This window comes from Furipterus horrens, unplaced genomic scaffold, assembly GCF_987537825.1.
Source record: "Furipterus horrens unplaced genomic scaffold, mFurHor1.1.pri manual_scaffold_5, whole genome shotgun sequence".
Taxonomy (NCBI): Eukaryota; Metazoa; Chordata; class Mammalia; order Chiroptera; family Furipteridae; genus Furipterus; species Furipterus horrens.
The window spans coordinates 66558151-66584991 of record NW_028327175.1 but is presented as its reverse complement, the minus strand read 5'-3'; the positions used below and the strand labels follow the sequence as shown (position 1 = coordinate 66584991).

At 37.4% G+C, this 26841-nt stretch overlaps 1 protein-coding gene across 2 annotated transcripts in view; it reads left to right on the top strand.

Moving 5' to 3' along the window:
* Positions 1–1613: 1613 nt before the first annotated feature.
* The window catches only part of CHD1 (chromodomain helicase DNA binding protein 1), an 82336-nt gene continuing 57108 nt past the window's right edge, over positions 1614–26841 (top strand). The window contains exons 1-2 of one of the 2 annotated variants that reach the window (XM_090276522.1): positions 1614–2110; positions 4184–4383. In XM_090276522.1, coding sequence (XP_090132648.1) covers positions 4331–4383 — 53 coding nt within the window. In that variant the 5' untranslated portion in view covers positions 1614–2110; positions 4184–4330. The remainder of the gene's footprint in view (positions 2111–4183; positions 4384–26841) is intronic. The other variant, XM_090276523.1, reaches the window with a different exon arrangement.

Genomic DNA, 26841 nt, shown 5'->3' with positions numbered 1-26841 from the left:
TTCTGTATCTGCCATGAATACTGCTTTTCTGGAGATTTTATTTTTTACTTACCATTATAGTAATCTAAGAAATAAATCAGTAGGCGGTACAGGAAGTTCCTATCACTAAGGCACTGTTATTATATTTTAAAAACATAATACTAAAAATTAGCACTCCGCTCCTACTTTTAGGGACTTCATAGTTATTCCTCACAACCCAGCATCATACCTATTTGATAACTAGGGGCAAAGAAAAAGAGGCTGAGTACAAATCATTTTGCAAAGTATAGCAATGCTTCATTTTGTTGCATTATTTGATCAGACATATATATTTTTTTTAGTAGAGCATGTGTACCCGTTTGCTTTTCTCTATGCCGCAAGGGTGAAGAGATACCCTTACATATAATGGACACATATTTGGAATTGTGTTTTGAGATCTTTTTTTGAAGGCTTTGAACCAAACTGTTTATAAAACTTGACTATTTCCCATATGCTGAAAGAATTATTTTGGGAATGTATTTACCACATTCAACTCATGACTTGGAAGGTGGGCCTTTACATCAAATCAAATAACTGAAGAATGAGATTACTAAGTTTCATAATTTAGCTTCCATTGATTCAAGATTGATGTGGACCAGAAAAATAATGAAGTGTAAAAGATTTTTGATTTAAAATAAATGCTTTCAAAAAGAGTGAAGCAGGACATCACCATGCGTGAAAAGATAGTGTTTCCTTTAATACATCTAAAGGATTGTGTCTGGGGCCGCAGTCAGTTATGAAAGAAACTGTCAACTAAATTGCAGCCCCTTAAACTGAAGACAGTTGTTAACATCCTTCGAATTGCTTTTTTTGTTGCGATTCAGCACCCCGCCCTCCAGGGAAGGAACCTAGAAAGGTTGTAAACGGGTTTTTTTTTTGTTTGTTTGTTTGTTTTGAACCAGGCTTGAGCTGCCCACAAACGAATCAAGAAGCAGCACAGGATGTCAACAAGTAGGTCTCTATTTTCTGTCTTCTCAGGTGCTGCCCCGCCCACACGGAGCTTTAGGCCCCCGAGGGAGCCTCGGATACAGGTCGCCTAAGCGTAGGAGGCGGGAGGTGACCACAATTGCCCAACAGTTAGGTTCCCAGGCTGCCTAGTGTGACGCAGCAACCCCCTCCCCACCCCCTTCTGCAGGCACTCAAGACCCAGGAGAGACCTGGGCGACAGGACCTCACGAAAAACCTGGCCCCTCCATTTATCCAGTGTGCCCCTTCCGCGGCTAACCTAACCCCATCCTAGTCTTCAGCATTTCCCCACCTCCCTGCGTCCACGTTCCTTTTCAGTCTCTCAGCCTCGAGTTCCTTGCGCAACCGTCCAGAATAGCGTCCATACCCGCACGGGGCGAGCCTGCAGCTCCCATTTCCCGGAACTCAACTCAGGGCCGCTAAGGGAGGGTGCCCAAGCAAGGATCAGCGGCCCACAGCCTTGGTCAGAGTCCGGCGGCCCCCGCGCGGCGGGCGAGCGCGCCCCCATCAGCAGGCGTGCGCGCACTCGCACACCGCTCGGACTCAGTACCAATCGCTTTCTTTCTACGCCCTACAACTTCACAACGTAGCCCCGCCCACCGACCGCGCGCCTGTCGGAGGCGTTCGGCGTGCTCGCGCCCGCTCGCCCGCCAGCCAGCCTCGCGTAGAGTGGGGAAGGGGAGTGAGCCGAGGAGCTTACGTCGCGCGGGAGGCGGAGGCGACGGCGACCTCGGTGGCGGTGGAGGCGGCTACGACGGAGACGGTTGCGCTCGTTCTCTCGGCGTCATGGCGGCTGCTGGGAGCCGATAAACGGCGGGAGCGCGCGCGTGGCAGTGGGGGTGACGACGACGGCTGATTGCTTCTCGATCCTGCTGCCCTCTCCGTTGGTGCTTCAATAATGAATTGATTGTTGGATCAGCTCCGTAGGGGATCGCGCTTGGTGCCGCCGGCCGGGGCTTCCCCTTTCCCTCCGCGTCCTTCCCCTTCCCCCTCCCCTTCACGGACTCCTGCTAACCCCGAGACGGCCGGAGCCTGAGGACTCACTCGGCAGAAGAGACCACGGGCCGGGCGCAGGCCGCCGATCCGAGTCGGCTCTCTCCGCCCCGCGAATCCCGCAAGCTAGCCGGTAAGAAAGGGGGCAGCGGGCGGGTCAGGATGTGGCGGGGAAGACGGGAACCTGTCGGGCGGAGGGTAGAGGCGGCGCTGTGTCCGGGCGGCGGCCCAGCGGCCGGACTCCGGGTGAAGGCCGGGGAGGCTCTGCGACGTCCGGCAGTGGTGGCGGACGGGCTAGGCGCTCAGGGGGCGTGTTTGTGGCGAGCGCAGACCGGCGCCGCGAAGCGCATCCTCGGGCCGGACGGTCAGGCAGCTTCGCGGTCGATCCCGGGCCGCCTCGGCGTGGGGTTGGCGGGGCCGCAAGGGGATCGCTGCGAGGTTCAAGCAGTAAGCATTTGGCTGGTATGTCGGTCCCACTTCGACCCGGGCTCCCTGCACGTGGGGAGCGGAGGGGGAGGGGGAGAGGAGGGGGCGGCGGCCCGGGCGAGCCAGGGAGGGCACGGGGCGGGTCTGCGAGAAGTTTGAGGCGGGAAGAGGGACTCCTGGACCAGGATGGAGGCTTTGGGAGGCCCGCGGGCGGGGGCGGGGTCGGGTGGTTGGGTTAGGGTGGGTGGCTGATAGCGGCGAAGCTGCGATGGAGAGATGAGGGAGAGGTTTCCAGTCTCCTTTTGAGTACTGCTTTGAAAACTTAGCGGAAGCAACGCAACTGTTAAAAGACAGGACACAGAAGAGGCTTGAAGAGGTTTAAAGACTTAGGGAAGAGTCATTGTTAAGACGCTTGAAAGGCTGGAGAGAGCTGCATGCGCTTGGGGTTTCAGAACTTGTGGTTGTGAGAAGGGTCTCAGAAAGAGGACTTACTCGGAGAAGGAAGATGAGGGGGGAAAAAGGAAGTTACAGTGTAACGGAGAAAGCCATTTTGAGGGGCGAGAGGAAGGTGAAAAGAACGAAAAGAGGAATGAACTTTCTACGAAGAGACTTCTTGGCAAAGAGGCAGTTTGTTAGAGTACCTAGATTTTTAACACTACGTTAATAGTAAAGCTCTTTGACCAGCTGGAATGAATATTTAACGTCAGGAATAAATGTTAGGGGAATAGTTACTTTTCGGATAGCCAGTTCTTGCAAAGTATACTGGGCTGTAGTCTCTAGATAATGAAAATCTTGATCTAGATGCAGAGTTTGCTATGATTGAGTTAGCAACGGCTTATTTCCCCCCTTTTTTTGTGGAGTGGAAATGATCGTAGGAGTGAATTCTCTGTGCTGAGGTCGGAGGACAGCTCTGCTCTCAGTCGGCTGGCTGTCTTGGTACTTTCTGGCTGGGGAAGGATCTGACGTCTCCTTCCCCCGCTTCTTCCTCTCCCTCCCCTGCCAGAGATCTCCTTTGTTTATTCGTGGGTGGCTCATAGGTGACTCTGTAGTGTTATGCTGATATTTTGAAAGGTAGACATGCTGTGTCTTGATCTATTATTTTTTGTCCCAAATCATAGTATACATTTTATTACCTTTTTTTAAAAATGGAATCTCTGCAAGTCTAAACTGAATAAATATTTTTTTTCAGTCCACTATCGGTTTACTTGTGAAAGAACATACTTATTTTTTGACTTACACATTTTTGTTAAGATTATATGATACCCTTTTATTCTGCTTTCGTACGATTAACATATGATACCCTTTTGTTCTGCTTTCATGTGAGCATTTTTCAAAACTTTTCCTCACTCGAGTATATCAAGTTGCTGATGATAGGTATTAGTGCTCTGTTAAAGGCAACCTTTTCCCCCTTACTTTATTAGTTTGACCAGGTATTTAATGAGACTTTGTTTTCTGTTATTGGGTTGTATGTTTATACTATATGTTACCACTTTGCTTTAGTTATCTATTACATATATTTATATATTGCTACACAGTTGAAATTAGTCCAGAAGTTTTATCACTCCACAGAGTGATAATTTCTCTCAAAAATAAGCAGTGGTGTGCTAAATTATAGTGGTCAGGTTCTAGTTAATAGAAACCTAGGTATTTTGAATAAAAGACCCCTATCCCTTTCTTATCCCCCCAATCTAGTGGATTAGATAGATTAGTTTAAGTTTTAAATAGACATTTTGATCTTTTTCTCTTCAGGACATTTTCTTACTTTCTTAATATATTTTAGGTGAATCAAAAAGGGTCCCAGGAAACCTGTGAATGTTGAAGAAAATTCATCGGTGAATTTTTGATATTCAAGGAGAAGTCAGTATTTATATTCATCTTTTAAACTGGGAAGATTTATATTTCATTTCAAAACTTCTTGATATTGACAATGAATGGACATAGTGATGAAGAAAGTGTTAGAAACAGTAGTGGAGAATCAAGGTAAGCACTTATTATCAAGTATTTATGAAGAGAATTGAAAATTTTGTGATTCTTTTAGATTTCCTGATAGGTGACAGAGTTTTCAGATTCAGATTCTGTTAGCTATCCAAATAGTAAAAAGTTTCTAATATGTGAAGCTTTGTTTGTAATATCAATTTTAATTATTTTTTTTTCTACCGAGATGCACAAAGAAGAATTTATAGAAAGTTTTTCTTAAATCTTTATGGATGTTTATATTGTTTGGGTTAAGAGTTAAAGCAAGTGAAAAAAGAGACATTTAAATTGTCTCTCCAAATAAAAGCAATAAGAATGTCTATAATCATACTTTTTCTGGAATTTTTTCTACCTATACTGTCCAATATATAGGAGCCAATAGCCATGTGTGGCTATTTACATTTGAATTAATTAAAATTACAAAATATTCAAAATTTAGTTAATCACACTAGACACATTTCCAGTACTAAATAGTCACTTGTGGCTAGTGGCTACCATGATGGATAATACAGGCAGAAAACATTTCTATCACTGAAAAAGTTGTTTTAGACGATGCTAGTCTGGACATTTGTTCAAGTTTTGCAGCAGTGCTACCCCCACCTCCACCACCCCCCCCCAATTTTCTTTCACATTTGAGTTTTAATTATATATGAATGAATGAAAGGTTCTTACTTGGGCCATGTCTTTGCAAAGAAGATACAGTTTATGGGAATAAATCATATTAAGCTATTTTATTATGTAAGAAATCTTTTGAAATACAAAGTCTTTAAATTCTTTTGTAGATCTCAAAGTCTGAGTTATCCACACATTACTAATACAATCAATGTAGTTATTATACACTTATCATATGTGGAGGTTGTGAATATGGACATTGGAGTCAGACGGCCTGATTACTTATCCCAGTTCTATATATTAGCTCTGTGAATTAGGGCAAATATTTAACTTCTGAGGCTTTGATTTTTGCACTTATAAAATGGGGATTACAGTATTATTTATATTATTTAAAGTTAAAGATTGATATGCTACATGTAAAGGGCTTAAAGTAGTTCCTGATATGTTGTGTGTTCAATATGTATTTGCTTATTAAAATTAGCATGATGTTTTATGTAACATACAGGATACTACATAACTGAAACATTAAGTGCAGTGATGGACAAGAAACAGGATAGTTTTGGCAGTTAGGAGAATTTCAGGAAAAATGTTAGATAGACAATGAAGCAGTTGTTTGTGTTTTTTGAGGCTCGGGATATTCTCATCATTTTGGCAATTTAGTTTATCAGCTTTCACAGGCAGACTGGAAAACAAGAACATCATAGTGAAAAAGGAGCAGTTGTGGAAAGTAGCATGATTTAGGTGAACAAGTACTGGTTTAGGAGCTACAAAACCTGAGCTGACACCATCTTTGTACTAACTAGTTCTCTGAATGATCTCATAACTATGAATAATTTTGACGTTTCATCTTATCATTTAATATACAGAGTATAATAATATTTTAGACAATAGTTAGACTAGAATCATCAAGTTGATAGGCTAAATTACAGGACTGGAAACTCAGCTTTGATTCAGTCTCTGCAGGTATATTGACTGTCATAATTGAATAGGAGAATCATTAGTGAGCAATGAGTTGGTTAATAGGTAGAAATATCTAGAGGAAGCATAGAAACAAAACTACCCATAAAATAGGAAGTGCGATTCTTGAAAGCAAGAGATTTTGTTCTATTATATTTTGACCTGTTCCCGTAATTTTAAAATATATTTTGCTGCCATGTCTAAATGCAAAGGAAAGTACAATAGTGAGATTTGATAGTATAGGTAAAAAAAAAAAAAAATCCGAGAAATCAGTTTAGTTAATCTTTTACAATGCATACTTATTTTAACTAATTGCAAATCATAATTCCCTTATTATTCTGAGTCATTTCACCCATACAGGTTGTCCTGAGAAGTGTTCTCTAGTTCTTAAAACTGCCTTGGTGTTCATCAGAAGTAAGACCTGTTGCTACTTTACTTTCATTTTCTTTCTTAATGCTGTTATGCTATCCTTTTCCTTTGCTCTACTGTCATTGTTACTAACTTTCAGGTTCTTCCCTGCCCCTCACCCTTCTGCCCCCATTACCACGAAAGCTTTCATAACAAGGCAGTACAGAGAAGGGAGATTGTATCTAGTGAAAAAAAAAAAAAATGAAGAGGTGAACTTTATGGATACAGGGATTTTCTTTAAAAAAAAAAAAAACAGATGTTACCCTAACTATAAATATTAATATAGAGTGATGAATGAAGAAATATATGTACTCTGCTTGAAAAAATTATATACATTGTAAATTTGCTTTTCATTGGCTACAGTTTTTAAATGTATTTTTACTTCAGATTTTCTTTTTCCCTTTGTTGAAGTTTATGAAATGAAATAGAATTACGAAAGGCCATTTAGCACTTGAAGTTGGTATAATTATCTTTCTACTAAAAATGTTGTGATTCTTTCCATTGACTGAAAGGAAGAATACACGCAGGAAAATGTCTCTTTGGCTGTGTTATAACTGCCAATTTTGAAACCTATATACTAAGTAATGTGGGTCAGGATGCACCTGTACATCAGTTTCAGCTCAGCACAGAATTTATTGTATCTTTGAAGTTAAGCTTTCTAAAGATACCACTGGAAGATTTGAAAGCATCAGTTCCCACCTGTGTGGATATATGTTCTTATTTTCAACCAAGTTTTTCTAATTCTTGTTAGACATTTGTTCATTTTTAAGTTATCTTGATTGATAATGTACTTCAGAAATAGATTTATGAGTAAAGACCAAAAATATATAGTCACATTTTGCAAATTTTTGATTGATTGATATACATGCTTAATACTCAGAAGAAATTCTGCTTGCCTGTAGGTTAAATTTTCAGTAGTGTAAGTTTGTCCGTGTAAGTTTGAGAATTGATTTGAGTCACTGTAATTACCTTATATAATTCACTCTTGAAAGTTCTTATAGAGTGAGAGAACTTGGTGATATGCAATAATGTCCTTAGTTACTTAGAATTTATCTATAACTGGCAATTGAGCTTTGTTGACCTGTTTCTTAGAATTCTTTTCCTTTTATTTCATTACAAATTTTCATAGTATTAAGAATGCTTGATTTAATGTACTTATATGTGTTTTAAATATGTGTGTAAATTTTATATTTACTTAAGAAGAATGCTATGTTGCACTTATATTTTCCTTGGCTTATAGAAAATATTTTTATTGTTTTAAGGTCCAAGAATCTTTAGGTCTCGACTTTTAAAGTGTTTTGGGTATGCAGAGAGTGGGAAATAGGATCAATGGAAATGCTCTAAATGAAAATCTCCTTTATAGAAATTCCGTTTTTAAAAGACTTTTTAATGGTTTTGAGAAACCCTATAGTCTAAATGACCTGTTAAATTTAAGGAACACCAAGTCAAAGTTAAATTGAACATAGGATACATTTTTTTATCATCTAACTGTTTCAAACTTGCATAGATTACATTTACTCTGTGACATATAGTTTTATGTTGAATATTACTATGGTATATTCCATTTTTGGAAACATTGCATTTATGTATACACATACTATAAACATTTTTTGCCATCAGAATCAGTTTCTTTCACTGAATGAATTTTGAACAATTTTTAAAGGCAGTGTGAATTAAAATGTTTCCTGAGCTTGCTTTGTAGTTACCTCAGAGTTTAAAAAGTTCATTCTTAAATTTTAAAACTTGTGCTAAGAAACATTTTAAGCAAGACAGGAAAATGTGAAATTCCAAAGGTAGAATGGTTAGAAATCATTGAGTTAAGAAAACTGGGTTTTAAAATTTTCTGAGATGTTGTTAATTGCACTAAGTATGACTTTTTCATCTCATTTTGTTAATTTCTATTTCTCAGTTATGTGCTTCCTGCAACTTCTCATATTAATTTTTTCTTTCCTCAAATATCCTGAATCTAAGATCATCTAAGACAATTTCGTAGCCTTGGAAAACTCAAACTGTTAAGCAAGAGCTTAAGTAATAGGTTGCTTTCTCTCCGAATAGAACTTACTAAATTAAAAATTTCACAGAATTTTCTAGGATTGTGGTTAGTCTAGGTCTGTAAAGTATTCAGCCTTTTAACCTGTATGGATAACAGAATTGTATATGGCTTGACTCTTACATCTATAGGCATGAGATAATGTGGGCAAAAAATGTATTTGCCTCATTTTAATATTGCCTAAGTAGTTGCTTGTTTAAGACCTTGATGACTGGTGGGTTATATCTGGTACAGTTCTTTGTTTAAAACTAAAGGTATTTCTTTGTGGTCAAGAGATAAAGAATAGGTGGAGAAAATGTTTTGTTTACATTTTTTTATGGAAAATTTAATACATACAGAAATAGGAAAGTTTCAGCTCCAGTTGTGGTCCTTGGACTGGCAACATTAGCATCACTGAGGAACTTATTTGAAATATACAACCTTGGGCCCCACCTCAGACTAATTGTATAAGAATCTTCGTTTTAAATGGATTCTCAAGTGATTTGTTTTCATATTAAATTTATACACACACACACACACACACACACACACACATACATATATGAAGCTCTTTGCCTGGAGTCATTAAGCACCTTGCCACTTTTTTGTTGTTGTTATTGATGCTGTTGTTATTATACATGCTTTTTATTTTCTGGGAACTGCATTACAAAATGGTATCATAGGCCATGCCAGCAAGAGACTGGGTATATTTCCTTTCTTAAGAAACAATAATAATGGTAACCAGTAATTATTGCTCTCTTACTCTGACTGAGCCAGGCATAATACATATAGCGTACTGTGCATTACATTACATGAATTTATCACAGTTCACCTTCACAAAACTCCTGTTACGCACGCAGTATTGATGATTCCCACTTGCCAGAGGGGAAACCTGATTTATAGCCGTATTTAAAAATATTTTTTTTTAAAGTTACTAAATTCCAGGCTTTACTTGGAATTCATTGGTTTTTCCATTAATTTGCTCTTTCTGTTGCAGGATTTAATCCAGAGTACCATTTTGTATTTAATTGTCAATTCTCCCCAGTGTCTTCTGGTCTGCGAGACTTTCTAAGTCTTCTTTGACTTCCTTAACAGTCTTGAGAAGTACTGACCAGGTATCCTATAGTATGTCCCCTAATTTGGATGTTTGTCTAATGTTTTTATTAGGATAAGCTAGGGTTCTCAGTTTTTAGAAAGAATATCACAGACAAAAAGTGCTCTTCTAGTTACGTTGTATGGAGAGTAATACCTACATGGAATTACTGATGATGTTAGCCTTCATCACTTGGCCAAGGTAGTATTTGCCAGTTTTTTTCACTGTAAAGTTACTGTTTTTCCCTCTCCATACTATAGTCTGTTTTGAAGCATGTCACTCTGTCTAGCCTACTCTCAAGTGGGTTGTGGGTAGGATTGAGAATTAAATTATGTCATCTGTTGGGAGGGGATATCTACATATATTAAGTGAAACTCTTCTGCAAAGAAGTCATTTCTTCCCTGTTTATTCAGTCAGTTATTTCTGTAAGCATGGACTTGTGTATATATATTTTATATTTAGGGTTGTAATCCAGTAAATTAGTTTTGTTGCTCACATTATTCTAGGCTTGCCCATGGGAGCTTTCTTTCAGGTTGACTTCTGTGTCTTCTTATTTACTCCTATCCTTTTGCCTTAGAATCAGGCATTTCTCCAAAGATCACTAATTCCTTTTGTTGGAGAAAGGGGTATTAGAAACCAAGATTTGGGTGCTGGGTATGTTTGTTGCTATTTAGGTATCACTGCTTCTGGGTCCTTTGAGCAGATAAGGCAGACAGCTAGGTAATATAGGTATATATACCAAACCATGTGTATCTACAGATCTATAGTTGTTTCTGTATCTGTCTATCTATATAAGGTAAACATGAGTTTGTAGAGATGTCTCCAATTCTAATCCTGTTCTACAGGATTCATCTTAACCTTCATTTTTTGCTCTTTTATAACTTCCATCTCCAATGGAGGGAAAGCTGGCTTTCACCATCCATGCATTTCAACATCAGTATACATATAAATAAAACAGTTTAAGAATTTTTAGGCAATACTCGTGAGAATTTACCAACTAAAATGCAATGTATATGTATAGTGTACAGTTTCTGTTATACTTAGCATTACAGTTTCTAGCTAGACTTTTTCCAAGTTACTCAAGTTGACTTCTTTTTGCCTCATTCCCCCTTCTTTGTGGTTTTATCATAAATATGTAATGAAGTTAGATTTATTTGTTAATCATTTGCATTCTTCCATCGTGGGATCCTCAGTCACATAACTTGATTTTTTTTTAACTTGCATGTATTACATTTACTCTGTGAAATAGAATTTTAATGGATTTTGACAAATAGAATCATTTATCCTTCACCCCAGTACTGTATAGAAAGATTCCTTTACCCTAGAAGTTCGCCTGTGTGTTCTAGATCTACTGAATCAGAATTTTCATTTTAACAAGATTTCCAGCATGTTCGTATGCATATTTAATTCTTATGCATATATATGAAGCTATCACCTGGAGTCATCAGCATCTTGCCTTGTTTTAAAATTATAAATTAACTTGAAGAAAGATTATGATCTAGAGGTGATAATGGAATAGCCTGTTTAAATATACAATCAGGAAAGTATACTCCAATTTATGGGGCCATAGTATGCAGGTGAGGTGAAAGAAAATCAAATTGAGCTTATTACTGGAGTAATGTAAAGAGCTGTATGGGAAGTTTTTTACAGAGCTCTTTAACTTTTGTAATCTTAGTAATGATGAGAAATTATATAGTTTGTAAAGGAAGGAAGAACAAATGCTATGTATTTAGAAGATTGATGAAGAAGGTTTTTATAGAGGTCATAGTCCCCCAACAAAGAAGTGCAAGTTCCCTGATAAGAAGAATGTATTGGACATCCTAGCTTCGCAGTCTTTTCCCTGAGGTTTACTCAGTGTTATGCTGAAGTTTTTGTATGGTTTAGTCCCAGGTGGAAAAAGAAGAAAAAAGCATAGCTGAATAAATGCTGCATGTATTGAGAGATACCAGTAGGAGTGTATTACCTGTGTGAATGGACTGGTCAAAAGCACTGGTTTTAGGGAGAGACTTTAGGAATCTACTGTTCTAGAATCACGTTCTTCTAAATGAATAACTAAGAACATTACTGTTTATATTTAAGAGTATATTATGTCACTATAATGTGATATGGCTGCTTAGTCAAAAAGTCACCTTTAAATAAATGTTTAGCTGCATTCAAAAGTTGTTTTAGTGTGCATAAATTAAGTGAGATCTAGTTATCATTGAGGTTAAAATACAAGAAACACTCAAAGTTTGGCTAAACAGTACTAGCTTCTGGGATCCAGTATCTACAGTATCTGTCAGAGTTGAGGCGTAAGGCACAAAAATAGTGGTGAGCTCTTTTCTTAATGCACACCATTTCCATTAGCTATTTTACATCTCTTCTGTTGCTGCTTTCATAAATACAGTTCTGTGTCCTCAGATAATTACTTAGATCAGTAATTCTCAACCTTTTTCATATCATGGTACACCTACACTAATTACTAAAAATCTGTGGCACACAAAAAATATGTTTTGCTGATCTGACCAAAAAATTGGTATAATTTTCAGTCATTCACATTGGACAGCTATTGTGTTGGCTACTGTCATTTTTTAATTTGACAGTCTAAAGGAAGAGAGGTCAGTTTCCCTGACTAAATAGTCACATGTTGTATGTTTTAAAAATTCTTGCTGCACACTGATTGAAAATTGCTGACTTAGATGATTGAGCAACTGCAATACTATGTGGTAGGTATCCTGAAATGCTAAAATTTGAGATTCTTGTCACAAATTTATAATCAAGAAAGAGACCTTAAATATTTGTAGTATCAGATGGATATGGTAAATACAGAGAGATACAGTCTGCAGCAGTTCAAGTGTAGGAGACAGAAGTTTGATCATAAGACAGGTTAATTTCTGTATCAAGCCCAATATTAGAATGACGTTTAAAAAAATTTTTTTTTAGAGATCATTTAAAACCCTGATAATTTTAAATTTTGTATGTGTTAAAAGTTCTGGCAATGTGAGGTATTCTGACAGGCTTAGGCAAAAAGTAAGTTTTATACCCAGGAAAAATGATGTTAGAAGGCAATAAATACTACGCTGAAGAGATTTTACATAGAGGAATGATGCCATTGGAGAAGAATGGAGTTTCAGTCTAAATTCCCTCAAGAAGAATATTCTTATTTTTGTGCTTGAGGTAGATCATAATGGGATTATTGCCATTTGATGCAACTACTGCAATATTCCCAGTTAGTTGACTAAATTTTCCATTACACCAATAAAAGGAAGTTTGATCTGAAAGGAAATTTTATAAGAAAAGAAGAATTACAACTAGCTATACACAAGTACTCAAAATGTAAGTATCTTCTCTCTATTTCAGTTTTAGCATCTGTTTTATACAGAAGAATTGGCCTAGTGTGCAGTGGTTTATACCAGTCATGCTATACTACATTGATTAACTTAATTTGCTTTACGATTTACAGCAGTTGGAGATGGTGGTGGTGGTTTTTTTAATCCTCACCATAGGATATGTTTATTGATTTTAGAGGCGGGGGGAGAGAGAGAGAAAGACGTTGTGAGAAACATTGATTGGTTGCCTTCCATATGTTCCCTGACCTGGGATCAAACCCACAACCTAGGTATCTGCCCTGACTGAGGATTGAACCTGCAACCTTTTGGTCTACAGGGCAATGTTCCAACCAGCTAAGCCACTGATGTTTCGAATTTTTTTTAGTTTTATTTATTTATTTTTAGAAAGAGGGGAAAGGAGGGAGAAAGAGAGGAAGAAAAACATCAATGTGAAAGAAACATCGATGGGTTGCCTATCCTATGGTGCCCCAGCCAGGGCCAAGCCCACAACCTAGGCATGTGCCCTGACCAGGAATCAAACCAGCGACTGATGACATCCAACCAAGCCACACTAGTCAGGGCATGGAGGTTATTCTTATGTGCAACACACTCCCATGGGTATATATGGACTGTGATAATATTGTTAGAAAGTAGAGCACATAGTACCGGGAATTTTGTGGGCTTTTCTTTTTGTATGTGACAGTATTCATTAATTTTAAAAGCATATAAATATTTGTTTAACTTTTTAAGAAGAAAATTAATCAAACAATCTCTTGAAAATTAAACGTAAATGTATACATTTATTTTATTTGTGCCAAGTTAAGAATTGTAGATAATCTCAGGCATATGCACAAGTAGCGACAATAGTAAAATAAACCCTCATCTACATATCATCTAGCTTCAACATATTTCATCTCATGGCCAATCTAGTTTAATTTCTAAATTCTACCTACTACTAACCCCTCCTACTCAATTATTTTAAAGATTATTTTGAAACATGTAATTTCTACATGTGTTAGACTTCCACGTGATAGGTAATATTAATGAGGAAAAATTAATGTTATCAAGCTTTACTTTCCTGTTGTCAATACAAATTATATAATTTGAGGTTTATCATGTATTAATAGTATAACAAATTTAATGTATTTTATGAACTATTATTCAGTGACTTCCAAGGATATATACATATAGTCCTTATTTCTTATCTGATTCCTGAATGCTTACTATAGAAACTTTTGAATTTACTTTTTTTCTTTTTTTTTTTAATTCTACATATAAATGAGATCATACAGCATTTGTCTTTCTGTGTCTGGCTTATTTCACTTAGTGTAATGCTCTTCAGGTTCATCCATGTAGTCACAAATAGTGGTATTTTCTTTTTTTTTTTTTTTTGTAGCTAAGAGTCTTCTATAGTTCTTTTTCCACTCTCGTTGCCTGTTTAGTCTGCCTTTGTTTCAATTCCCTAGCTTCTGTTGTTTCTTGTGATGCAGTTTTCATTTTAGTGTTCGTAGTTTTGATCCTCCTTTTTCTAAACCAGTCCCTTTAACATCTCATATAACAGTGGTTTGGATCTAATGAACTCTTTCAGTTTTATTTTGTCCTGGAAACACTTTCTCTGCCCTTCTATTCTGAATGACAATTTCGCTGGATAGAGTATTCGTGGTTGTAGGTTTTGGATTTTCATTACTTTGAATATTTCTTGCCAGTCCCTTCTTGCCTGCAGGGTCTCCCTTGAGAAGTCAGCTGATAGTCTAATAGGGACCCCTTTGTACATGATTCTTTTCTTCTCTCTTGCTGCTTTTAAGATTCTCTCTTTATCTTTAACTTCTGACATTTTGATTATAATGTGTCTTGGAGTGGTTCTCCCTGGGTCCAGTTTTTTTGGAATTCTCTGTGCTTCCTGGACCTGTAAGTCTATTTCCTTCCCCAACTTTGGGAAGTTCTGCTTTATTATATTTTCACTTAAATTTTCAATTTCTAGTTCATCTTCGCCCTCTGGCAAACCAATGATTCTTATGTTGGGCCTTTTATAGCTGTCCCAGAGGTTTCTGATCCTCTCATCATTTTCCTTGCTTCCCGTTTTTTCTCTCTGCACTGGTTGACTGTTTGTTCCTTCTCTGTGTTCTGGTTTGTTGATTTGAACTCTGGATTTTATTTCCTCACCATCTGTCTCGTAAGTGGTTTTGTTCTTTTCAGTATGAGTGTTTTTCGATTCTTTCTCATCTTTTTCCAGATCTTTTGTTAATTCTGTGAGCCACCTGATAACAATGGCCCCGAACTGAGCCTCTGACAGGTTTCTTATTTGTTCATCTGTCAGATTCTTCATCTGTTGCCTGGTGAGCTGTGCCACCGGGATTTCTATAGTTGTCTGCCTCATTTTGACAGATGCGTTTTGTTTTCTCGGGCCGGCTATAGGGGGCAGTGCCTGTGTACTCGTCACAACCCAGCAACCAATGGCGATCCGCAACCTATTTCGCAGCCCTGTGGCGCTTTGTGTGGGGGCGGGGGTCCAAGATGGATTCACACAGTTATTCCGCTAGGAGACCGGGATCCGTCCTCCCGCCCCCTGGGCCTCACTGTTCGAGGCGATGTGGTGGCTGCTTCTCCCAGCGTTGGGGGTCGCGAGCCGCCGAGGTTTGGCTGCAGCTGGGATTGTCCTCGCTGCAGCTGGGATTGTTCTCCCTGCCGCTGTCCCTGGTGCGACCGCAAACAGCACCACCCACTTTCGCTCTTTTTACCTGCCCTAAGAGCGCCGCTGGTTTATAACTTCATACGTTGGGCTTCTGTGTAGTTTTATTTTCTGGAACTTCTAGTTATCTTTTGTTTTGAAGTAGTTGTATTCCTCTCTAGTTGTAGAGGGAGGTCGAGCATGTCCGTCTAAGCCTCCATCTTGGCCAGAAGTTCTGAAAGAAAAATACTGATTGGTTGCTTCTTGCACATTCCCCAACTCTGAATTTACTTTCTTTAACTTGGATTTAACATGACTAAATCCAGACAGCCATGCTAAATGTTACCTACTCTTCCAAGTATCTGTTTGTAGCAGTTTTATTCTCATTTATTTAATTACAGAGTTTAAGATGATAGGATTATATTGTACTTTAAGAAAGTTTACTTTGTAATAGGATTTTTGTATTGGATTGCTAATTTTGAATAATAAGAGACTTATTTGTTTTTCGATCCCTAAAAAGCAATGACACTAACTAGTTTTCAAAAGCATACAGGTAGGTAGATACTTTTTGGATTTTTCTCAAATCTTTAATAGTTATTTTATGGTTTGTAGTAAAAGATAAAAAGGATAACAGATTTCAGTACAGTATAATTTAATAGAATTTAAAAATGGTCTGATCTTGGTCATCATCTAGCTAGCTGAACCCTTTTCATTTTCTAAATGATTTGTTCTAGGCTAATATATTTTAAATAGTGAGTTGCAATACATTAGCAGATCAAGATCAGATATTTTTTAAGTAAAAGAGAGAATGTAAACGAATAGAAAATACACTGTTCTTGCCCTCTGGCTGGTGTGGCTCAGTTGGTTGGAGCATCATCTGGTGACAGAAAGGTTGTGGTTTGATTCCTTGTCAGGACACGTACCTAGGTTGAGGGTTGGATCCCTGGTCTGGGCATGTATAATCCCCTTCTGGGTGAGTGTGTTTGTGGTCCCGGCACATAGCGGAGGCAACCAATGGACGTTTTTATCTCACATCAGTGTTCTCTCACTCCTTTTCTTTCTCTATAAAAAACAGTGACCGAAAATGCCCACAGGTGAGGATTTAAAACAAAACAAAACAAAACACTGTCCTTGTAGGGCAGCAGTTCTCAGCCTGTGGGTCACAATCACTTTGGGGGTCGAACGATCCTTTCATAGGGGTCGCCTAAGACCATCAGACAACGCATATATAATTACATAATTGTTTTTGTGATTAATCAGTATGCTTTAATTATGTTCAATTTGTAACTGAAAATACATCCTGCATATCAGATATTTACATTATGATTCATAATAGTAGCAAAATTGTAGTTATGAAGTAGCAATGAAAATAACTTTATGGTTGGGGGTCACCACAACATGAGGAACTGTATTAAAGGGTCGTGGCATTAGGAAGGTTGAGAACCACTGTTGTAGAGTATTATTTCATTAAACTTTTATTATATTTACATATTCACACACACGTGTTCTGCATTATAATCTAAAAATGAAATTTTTAAAAAATAAGTCGTGGTCCAAAAAGTTTGAAAGCCAATGCCTTCGGCCATTTTTCATTTTTTTAAATTGTAATTATTTACTCAGTGCATGTTAATTTCCATATTGTTTTTCTAATTTCGCTGAAGTGAATCATGGTCTATAAAAATAACTAAAATAAGGGCTCTGATTTAATGAATTCCAGGATGTAGTTAGAGGGGAGATACAGGTATAAAAATAATTATAATATTGTGCGGGAATTATTAATAGCATGAACAAAATACTTTGAACACACGGGATGGAACAGTGAGTGACCTGTGTCTGGAGAAATTGGAGAAGGTTACACAAAGGATATGATATTTCTGAGTAATATTAAAGAATAGGAAGCTTTATCAGTTGCTTCTGAGAGGAAATGTTCTCCAGAGGGAGAAGTATGGGGATACCACCAACACTGAGCTCTAAAATCACTCTCTCCATAAAGCCTTGCTCCTGTTCTGTTTCCCCAACTCCAGCTCCTCAATCATGAATTGATCCATCTTTATATTGTTGATTCTTAGAAGTTTTACTTTTGCCATGGCATTTTGTTCCTACTAGAAACTCTTGCATACTTGTTTGTTTGAAGAGATGAGCAAATTAATTCAAATTATATATGTACAAAACTTGTTCTTTCAAAAATTGTTATTACACAGACATGTATTGGAGAACCAATTAAGGGGCTATATACAGGGGAGGGCAAAAGTAGGTTTACAGTTGTGAGAATCCAAAACAGTTTATTCTTGTATTATTATTCATTGATTATTGTATTATTTTTCATACAAACAAATGTAAATATACTCCCCCTCCCCGACCCTGTTTATTAGAGACCTCAAAATACTGGGGCTCAAATACAGTTATTTTTCAATTTCAGAGAAGTGAGCCCTAATGCTTAAGATTACCCAGGTACGCTGGTTAGTGGGACAGGTTTGTTATTTTTAACATATGGCTTCTATTGCTCCAGTGTTTGTCATTTTCAGCCAGCAGGAAGAAGGTAGGAATGTGGAGGATTTAAGGCAAGCCACTTCAGTTTGAAGGCTATCATGCTGAAATTCCACATCACTTCTAGCTATCTCGTTGGCCAAAGCCTGTTCACATGGCCATACCTAGCTAAAAGAGATTCTGGGAAATGTAATCTATAGCTGTATGGATATATGCCACAGAAAACCAAAGGGACAGTTAGGTAATGCTAAAAAGCAAACAATGGATACTGGGTGAACGGGGAGAGGCAAGTAGACAACATATATTTGGTACAAACGTAAAAGAATATTATTTCAAAATAAATTAATCCTAATATCCCAAATTTGAGAGGCTTTCATTTTCCTGATTTTTTTTTTTATTGTTGTTCTATTACAGTTGTCCCATTTTTCACTCATTGCTCTGCCCTGTAGCCCCCCACAGTCAATCCCTGCCCTGTTGTTCATGTCCATGGGTCATTTATACTAGTTCCTTGTCTAGACCCTCCTTTTCCCCCTTCTCCGCCTCCCCTCTGGTCACTGAATTTTCTTTCAGTTCTTCATATGTGCTCATAATTTGTACCTGTGTGGTATTGGTATTTGTTTTCTTCAGTTAGTCTTCTCTGAGCCTCAGCTTATTTGTTTATTGTATAAAAATGAAAGAATTAAGGAGAGCCCAGTATCTGGCACATAGCAACAGGTACTAATTACCATTTTTTTAAGTTAAACTTTGTTTTGAAATTTTAGTATGCCTATAGAGTTCTTTTTTTTTGTTTGTTTTTGTTTTTTGTTTTTTTTTAAACCCTCACCTGAGGATATGTTTTTATTGATTTTAGAGGGAGAGAAAGAGAGAGAAGCATCAATTAGTTGCCTCTCGTACACGCCCTACCTGGGGATTAAACCTGTAACCTAGGTATATTTCTTGACTGGAATCAAAGCCGCAGCCTTTTGGTGTATGGGACAATGCTTCAACCAACTGAGCCACCTAGCCAGGGCTCTGTAGGCTTTATTCATAGACATTTTATATATTTATACCTATGACAGTCCAAAAAATACCTAAACTAAACTTTGATATAATGATTTTGATCTTGAACTCAGGAAAAAGATGTTTTGTTTTTTTAATTTCTAATAGCTATCAATACTGAACTCCTGTATTTTACAGTGTGCTTTACATCTTTTAATCTTCACAGTAATTCTTAAGTGTGTTTATTATTTCCATGTGGGAGACACCTGAGGCTCATGGTTATACAGATGTAAATAAAATTACAATGAGAAGGAAGGGCTAGAAAGCTAGGAGTAAATAAGTAAGGGTTGAACTTCAGAGCACCATTAAGTAAGCTCTAAATTTTCTCCACAAGTGTCTGTTCAAAAAAAAATTCTCAAAGGGGAGTATAGTAGGGGGGACTGGAAGATTTTAGCCGAGGAACATGTATGCAAAGCCCATGGACACAGACAATAATGTGGTGAAGGTAGGGATGGGGGTTGAGGTGCTTGGTGGAAGAGGGAACCGGAGGGTGGGTGGAGGGTGTCTGTAATAGTGTCAACAATAAAAAGAAAATTTTTAATCTTTCAAAAACTCGTCTAAGAAGTCCTTTTGAATGACATTGACACTTTAGTAGTTAAGGGGGAAGGGAGCAAGGCATTAAATGAGAGTTTAGTGCATTATGCTTGTTATTTAGGATAGTAAATACAGTTCTTTGATTGTGTATGTATTAGTGAGTATATGTGACAGGCAGACAGTCCTAGTTTTCTATTTCTGTGGAAAATCAGTTTACCTTCTACTAATGCTGTAGCATTCCGCCCCCTTATCCCCAGAGTCTTAATCCATCTACTGTACTTGATTAAAAAAATAAGAAAGTATTCTGGAAATGGCTTAAACTAGAAAGAAAATCTTTCTAGGGATGAAGGAAGTAAATAAGTGGATACATTACTTAAAAGAATTAAAATGAGAAATCGTTGCTCTGAGTCTTTAATATACAGGTAGTCTAATTTACATATGTTTAAACATACAGTTTTTTTCCTTCAGTGCTACTGTTTTGAGATGTTCTTTTCATTCCTCCTCAGTACTTTTATACCCACTCTGGTATCGCATTCTTGACTTCTTTTTTATCTATTCCAAGATATATGAGGGCCAGGTTTTGTTTTGTTTTGTTTTTCTATTGGTGATCTGCTGGTAAGGAAGGTACCTGCCTATTGCTACCATTTTCTTAGAAGGTCATTCATTATTTTATTCATTCTTCCTTTATGTTCCATTGTAGACTTGTTTTCAATTTCTGTGATAAAAAAGCAAAGAATACTTGTAATATAGAAGAATCTTTACTTACTAACTTGAGAATACATCATTCTCATGTATCCAGTACAGGTCTTAGTGGTTTTTTTTTTTTTAGCTCAAAGGACTGATTGGAGTGGAGAGTTTGGTACAGAAAAGAGAAATTGCTATTCTGCCATATTGTGGGCTGAACCAATATAGACTCTCATTCCTACACACAAACACATGAAAATACTAAATAAAATAGATCAAAGGAGAAACAAGTAGGTGCATGGCTGACCTTCAGGGAACACTTTCACGTGCCAGGAACAAAAGGCATCTCAAAGTCAGAGCAGTAATTTGAGCAAACATGATAGCACAGGGGATATTTGGAGGGGTATAGGCCCCCATGACAGGAGGTTGGGATTGGGATTAGAAATAAATATTTGACTACAGAATTAAAATTCCTTGAAGTTGGGACCCTGGAAGGGTTGCCTTCTCTGCAGAGGCTCTAGAAAAACTCCCTTTATATGCCTACAAGAACATTTTAGTTGTTGTGAGGATAAAATGGAATACACTATGAAAATATTTTGGAGGCTGTGAAGAGCTATTTTAAATTTTGTCTTAATTGGTGTATAAATGAAAGGGCCGTAAGGACCAAGCAAATAACATAAATGAATGAAGCTGTCCAGGTATAAAATACTGGGGATAGGGGAGGTGGGGGACAACAGGTGAACTGGAGATCATATGCATCATTTAAAGGAACCAGTGCTGCTTCATTATAGATAGTTGCAACCGTGTGTTAAGTGGACCCAGTGTTTTCAGATTTCTGATTCTTTAAAAGAAGCTTCTTCCCCCCTTAAAAAATTTAAAATTAAATAGGTGACTTTCAGGGGAAAAAAATAGAAGAAAAGTAGGGGCAGAGAAACCAGAAGGAAAGAACAAGAAAGTTTATATGAAGGATTTAGGCTTATGATGTTTATAAATAAATAAAAAAGCAAAGAGAAGGTAGTACTAACCATTTATTAATTCACAAATAATGTATACTTGTATTTTCAGAGTTGTCAGATAAAGTGCTAGAAAGTAGGGATACAGTTGTTAAGTAAAACACCCCTATGTTCATACTATCTTATGTGAAGTGCATACTCAGTAGCAGACATCTTGCTAGGTGTCTTATATAGTATGGGGCAGAAGTCTAGGAAACGCCCTAACTGAGAAGTGAAGGATGATTAGAGTAGGAGTATGAGGGAAGAAGGTGGGGTGGGGATTAACAAGCTTTCCAGATAAGGAGAACTGTTTTACACCAAGGCTATGAGGTGAGAAAGCTTGGCAAATTCAAGAGCTGAAGGAAGTCAGGCTAGGGTGCAGAATACAGATAGAGGAGTAGTTTTAAGGTGAAATTGGAGAGGTAAGCAGAGATCAGACTTTAGTCATTTTATCCTAAGAACAAAAGTAAGCCGTTAAAACCCTCAAGATCAGCCATAGGGCTGCTGGCCTCACCACAGGATACAGAATGAGGCCCAGGCATATTCAATTAAAAGTGTGGAGAAAGATGGTGATCTTGATGTTGGTTAGAGTTTGAGAAGCATTTTTCTAATCCATAGATAAAGAATCGTAACATTTTAGTTACATGGAACTCATGACAATAGCTGCACTATAAATAAAGCACATAAAAATTTAACTTTAAAAAGCAATTTAAAAATGGATCACATGTCTTATTGAACAGAATGTTACTTTTTTCTGGTCACTTAAGAACATTGGCTTGTTGGAAAAAATACATTGGCTTGTATAAGAATCCGTGCAGATGTAAACTTTGAGCACTTTTCTCAGCTTTTTTTCCCTGTCAATTGCAAACTTTGAAGGCAAATCAGAATAGCAAAAAAAAAGGAGTACCTTCTAGCTTAACTCCCATTGAACAGTCATCTGGGAAGTACAGCTCAACATTTCTGCTTATCTTTTTGTCAGAACTTAAGCTGATAGTCACATTTAGCTGCAGAGAGTTTGTGCTATACATTCTTTTATACTGAGTGACCATAACATTGGACTTTCTGTTTTTAAAGAAAAGATGACATGCTGAGCTAGGCACTTAGCAGTGTCTAAGACAGCTGTTACATACAATTGGTCTTTAACTTCCCTATCTTAATATTTTTACCTTTCCAGGTCACTGAAGGAAAAGTTTGGTGCTGTTTTTATACTTTAACCTATGTTGAGCATTTTATTGACTGATTGTATAGTAGATAATACTTTTCAGTAAACACTGAATGTTTACTTTCTTGACAGTTCTGTGTTCGTTTCTGTGGCAAATATTCTCATCTTTGTACCTTTTATTATCTGCAAATGAGATTTCATAATACTGAATATTAATGACAAAAACTTGTGGTATTGGAAAAATTATTTTTTTATTTTTAATTAATTTCCAGTTACTGAAGAGTTACAAGAAAAGTACGAAGAACTTCTTTATATACCTTTTGCTCAGACTTACTATTTAATCTTTTGCCACATTTCCATGTTATTCTCTCCCCCCTTCCCTCTCTTTCCACACACACGCACGCACGCACACACACACACAAAGTATCCAGCCATGTAATGTGAAAAATAGAGACATTTATTGAAGAAGGTACAAGAAACATTGTACACAAGACAGTGACACTTCAGCCCCCTTCAAGTAGGCATCTTGGGACCTCACACAGTTCTCCGAGCATCTCTTCTACTGTTCACCCTTTGCAAAAATCCTTTGTTGGGATTTACATCAGGTGCCCCGTCATATTATCCTGAATCTCATTGACAGTCTGAACTGTCTTCCCTTTCAAAGATGATTTTATTTTTGGGAAAAGCCAGAAGTCGCAGGGTGCCAAATCTGGGGTGTGGATGGTGCTAAGTCACCCGGGTGATTTGATGTTTCAGCAAAAGACTGCGCAAGACTTGTTGCATGAACGGGTGTAATGTTGTGATGAAGCTACCAATCACCAGTTCCCCATAGCAACAGCCATTTTTGTTATATTGCATCTGTCAGCTGACAGAGAACATTGAGGTAGCACTCATTATTAATTGTTTGTCCTGGAGGGGCATACTCATGGTCAGCACCTTCCCAATCAAAAAACACAGTTAACTTGGTCTTGATCTTGCTGCAACTTTGCCTTGCTGTGCCTTCTTCAGGCATGGAAAAACAGGCAACTTCCCTTGGGACGATTGGGCCTTTGTTTCCAGATCGTAGCCATAGACCCACGATTCATCTCCAGTTATGACTTTCTTAAGGAAATCTGGTTCATTGGTAGTGGTTTGAATCAAGTCATTAGCGACTGCAGCACAATGTTCCTTCTGCTCTGGTAGCAGAAGCCATGGAATGAATTTTGTCATGACACATTTCATGCCAAGATTATACCAAAATCTCGGACACAATTGTCTTTGGAATCCACAGATCAACTTCTAGTTTTCGCATTGTCAGTCACCAGTCTTTCTTGATTGCAGCCTGTATACTTTCGATACTCTCAGGTGTTCTGCTTGTTGCAGGCTTTCCAGAATGTGGATCACCTTCAGCAGATTCTTGACCATCTTTGAAAAGTTTGTGCCACACTTTTAATTTGCCCTGCATTCATTACATTGTCTCTGAAAGCCTTCTGAATCACCTGAATAGTTTCTGTGGAGGAATGTTCACACTTAATGCAAAATTTTGTGCCGAGTTGTTGCTCTGCTCGCTCAGTCATTTTGAATGTGATGGCCACACAGTACACATGCTAACCCAGTGGCATCTGCTACCCACACTGACTAGTACAGTGCATTCCATTCCACTCTCCTTGGCTGCCAGGTTACATCAATGTTGCGCAAACCGTTCTTGTTATATTAATAATGGCTAGACTTTTTCCTGAATTACTGTATTTTATAGTAGGTTGCAAAAATCATGCCCCTTTATACGTTAATATTTCAGTATGTATTTTCTAAGAACAAAAGAATTCCCTTACATAAGCCTTGTATTATTATTAGATTCAGGAAATTTACATTGATATAATACTTTAATCTTAGGTCTGTATTCCAGTTTGGTGAGTTATCCCAGTCATCTTTCAGTACAAAGTCCAGTCTTAAGATTACATATTTTATTTGGCTGTCATGTCTTTTTAATTTTTAATTAAAAATGTCTTTTTTCTTGAATAGTTCCTCTTTTTTTTTGTTTTTCATGACATTAGTATTTTAAAGACCATAAGCTAGTCATTTTATAGACTGTATATCTCAGTTTGGGTTTGTCTTAACGTTCATTTATGATTAGGTTCAAGTTCTGCATCCCCCTACCCTAGGCACCCTGGCTGGAATACTGTGTAAGTGATCATATGTCTTTCTCAAAGGTATATCTGGAGGCTAATATTGTCTGTCTGTTCCTATTAGTGATATTAGTTTTGATCATCAGGGCAAGATGGTGTCTGGTTTTTCTACTGTAGTTTCTAATTTACCCATTACAGCTAAAAAGCAATTTCTGAGAAGATACTTTTAGACTATACAAATATCTTACTTATGAAACTCCTCTTAGATTTAGCAGTTCTTGATGACTTTTGTCCGAACCAGTATTTTTTATAATTGTAAAATGGTAATTTTCTAACTACCACCTTGGTTTACATTTATCAGTTGGCATTCAGAGCTCTCTAAGAGTCTTTGTCTGTATATCTACTTACCTACATAACCTGCCTACCTAGTCAACTATCATCAGCATGGACTTGAGAAATTCTGTTATGTTTACTAGGTAGTAATTTTGTGCTCTCTGTTTTGATGCTCAAATCAGATTTGGCCAATGGAAGCCCCTTCGAGTTGGCTCCCATGTCGTTTTTTCTTTTTTTTTTTCCTTTGTTTTGACATGTCCCTTCTCCCCTTTTTTAAGTATTTTGCTTTTGGGGATGGCAAGATAGTTGAGGTTCATTTTGCACTTTTCCTGTCCTTGCTTGAGAATCTTCCATTTCTCAAAGGACTTCTAGTTTCTGTAAGTGTGGAATAGTATATAGAAATCAAGATCTGGGTGCCAAAGTCATTATAAATTTAAAACTTCAAAAGGGATATGTTTACATTTGTTGATTAGTGTCAAATCAAGAGATACACTACCATAAATATAAAAAATATATATGCAAAGGGCCATTTTATTTGGTATCACTATTTGTAATGCCAAAGGACTGGAAGCAAAACATATTTATCTTTGAGGAACAAGTTGAAACTATGTGGTGTCTACAACATGGAATATATGTAGTTGGGTAAAGGAATGGGGACTATATCTCTTAATACTGAGAAACTATCTCCAGGAAACAGTGTGTGTATACAGATGCTCTTCAGCTTGTGATAGGGTTTCATCCCAATAAACCAGTTGTAAGTTGAAAATATCATAAGTTGAAAATGTGTTTAATACATCTAACCTACTGAACATCATAGCTTAGCCTAGCCTATCTTCAACGTGCTCTGAACATTTCCATAAGCTTATAGTTGGGCAATATCATGTCACTGCCACTGCTGAGCATCACAAGAGATTATTGTACCACATTTTGCTAGCCCAGGAAAAGATCAAAATTTGAAGTGGTTTCTACTGAATGCTTATCACTTCTGCAATATTGTAAAGTCAAAAATTTGTCAGTTGAACCATTGTGGGTGGGGGGCCATCTGTACCACCTTTGTATCAGTGTAAATAATATTATTTATGAAAGTGGGATATAAACATTCATAATTTGCCGATATTGAAAAAGGGAACAATTAAAAGTTTTTAAAATAATTACTAATGGGGAGGGGGGAATAATATAGAGGAGACAAGAGTGGAAGCTGGATTTTGACTATAACTACAAATTTGAATTGGTAACACTGGTATATGCATTGTCTCTAAAAATGCACATATCTTACCTCTTTCCATTAACAAAAATCTTAAAAACAATGAGCAGTCCAATAGTAATAGGCCCACCTAGTACACAGATTGCAATGTAATTTTCAATTTAAATAGAAATTGGATTTTTTTGATGAAATGGCTGTGAATTGTTTGAGACCAGAAAGTGAAGACGCTGTCAAAGATTGCTTGAGGTCTTGTCAAAAGGATTCTGGAACTAATAAAGGGTTTCCTGTTAACTAAAGATGTGATAATTAGGACATCAGCAGCGACAGTGACAGTGGATTAAAACTTGTCAAATAGTTTCAGATCCACGAATTTACAGTGAGACTTAAAAAGAAACTGTGGTTTTATCAAAGTACTCATAAATGTGATGGTGGGTTTTCTTTTGTAAATTGAGAAAGGTGAGGAAAAGGATTCGGTGTTTTTAATAATTACCACCTGATTGTGCTAGTGAGATTTAATATAAGTAATAAGAATAACTCTTAAATGATATACAGATACTTATGTTGTATAAAACATTAGTGGTATTGGTTATTACTGAAATCAATAAAATGTTAGCAGGGGCTCAGAAATATTTCTTAGAGCCAAATTACATATTTGAGTTTTATATAAGAATTTGTATCCATATATGAGGTCTGTCCGGAAAAAGTCCTGCCATTGTTAATATAAAGAGAACACTTGTGTGACATCAGAGTAACCTGGCAGCCAAAGAGAGTGGACTGGAATGTGCATGAATGAACAATGATACAATGATGACTTCATTGTGCGTGCTAGTGGGGGTGGAAGACCTCGTTG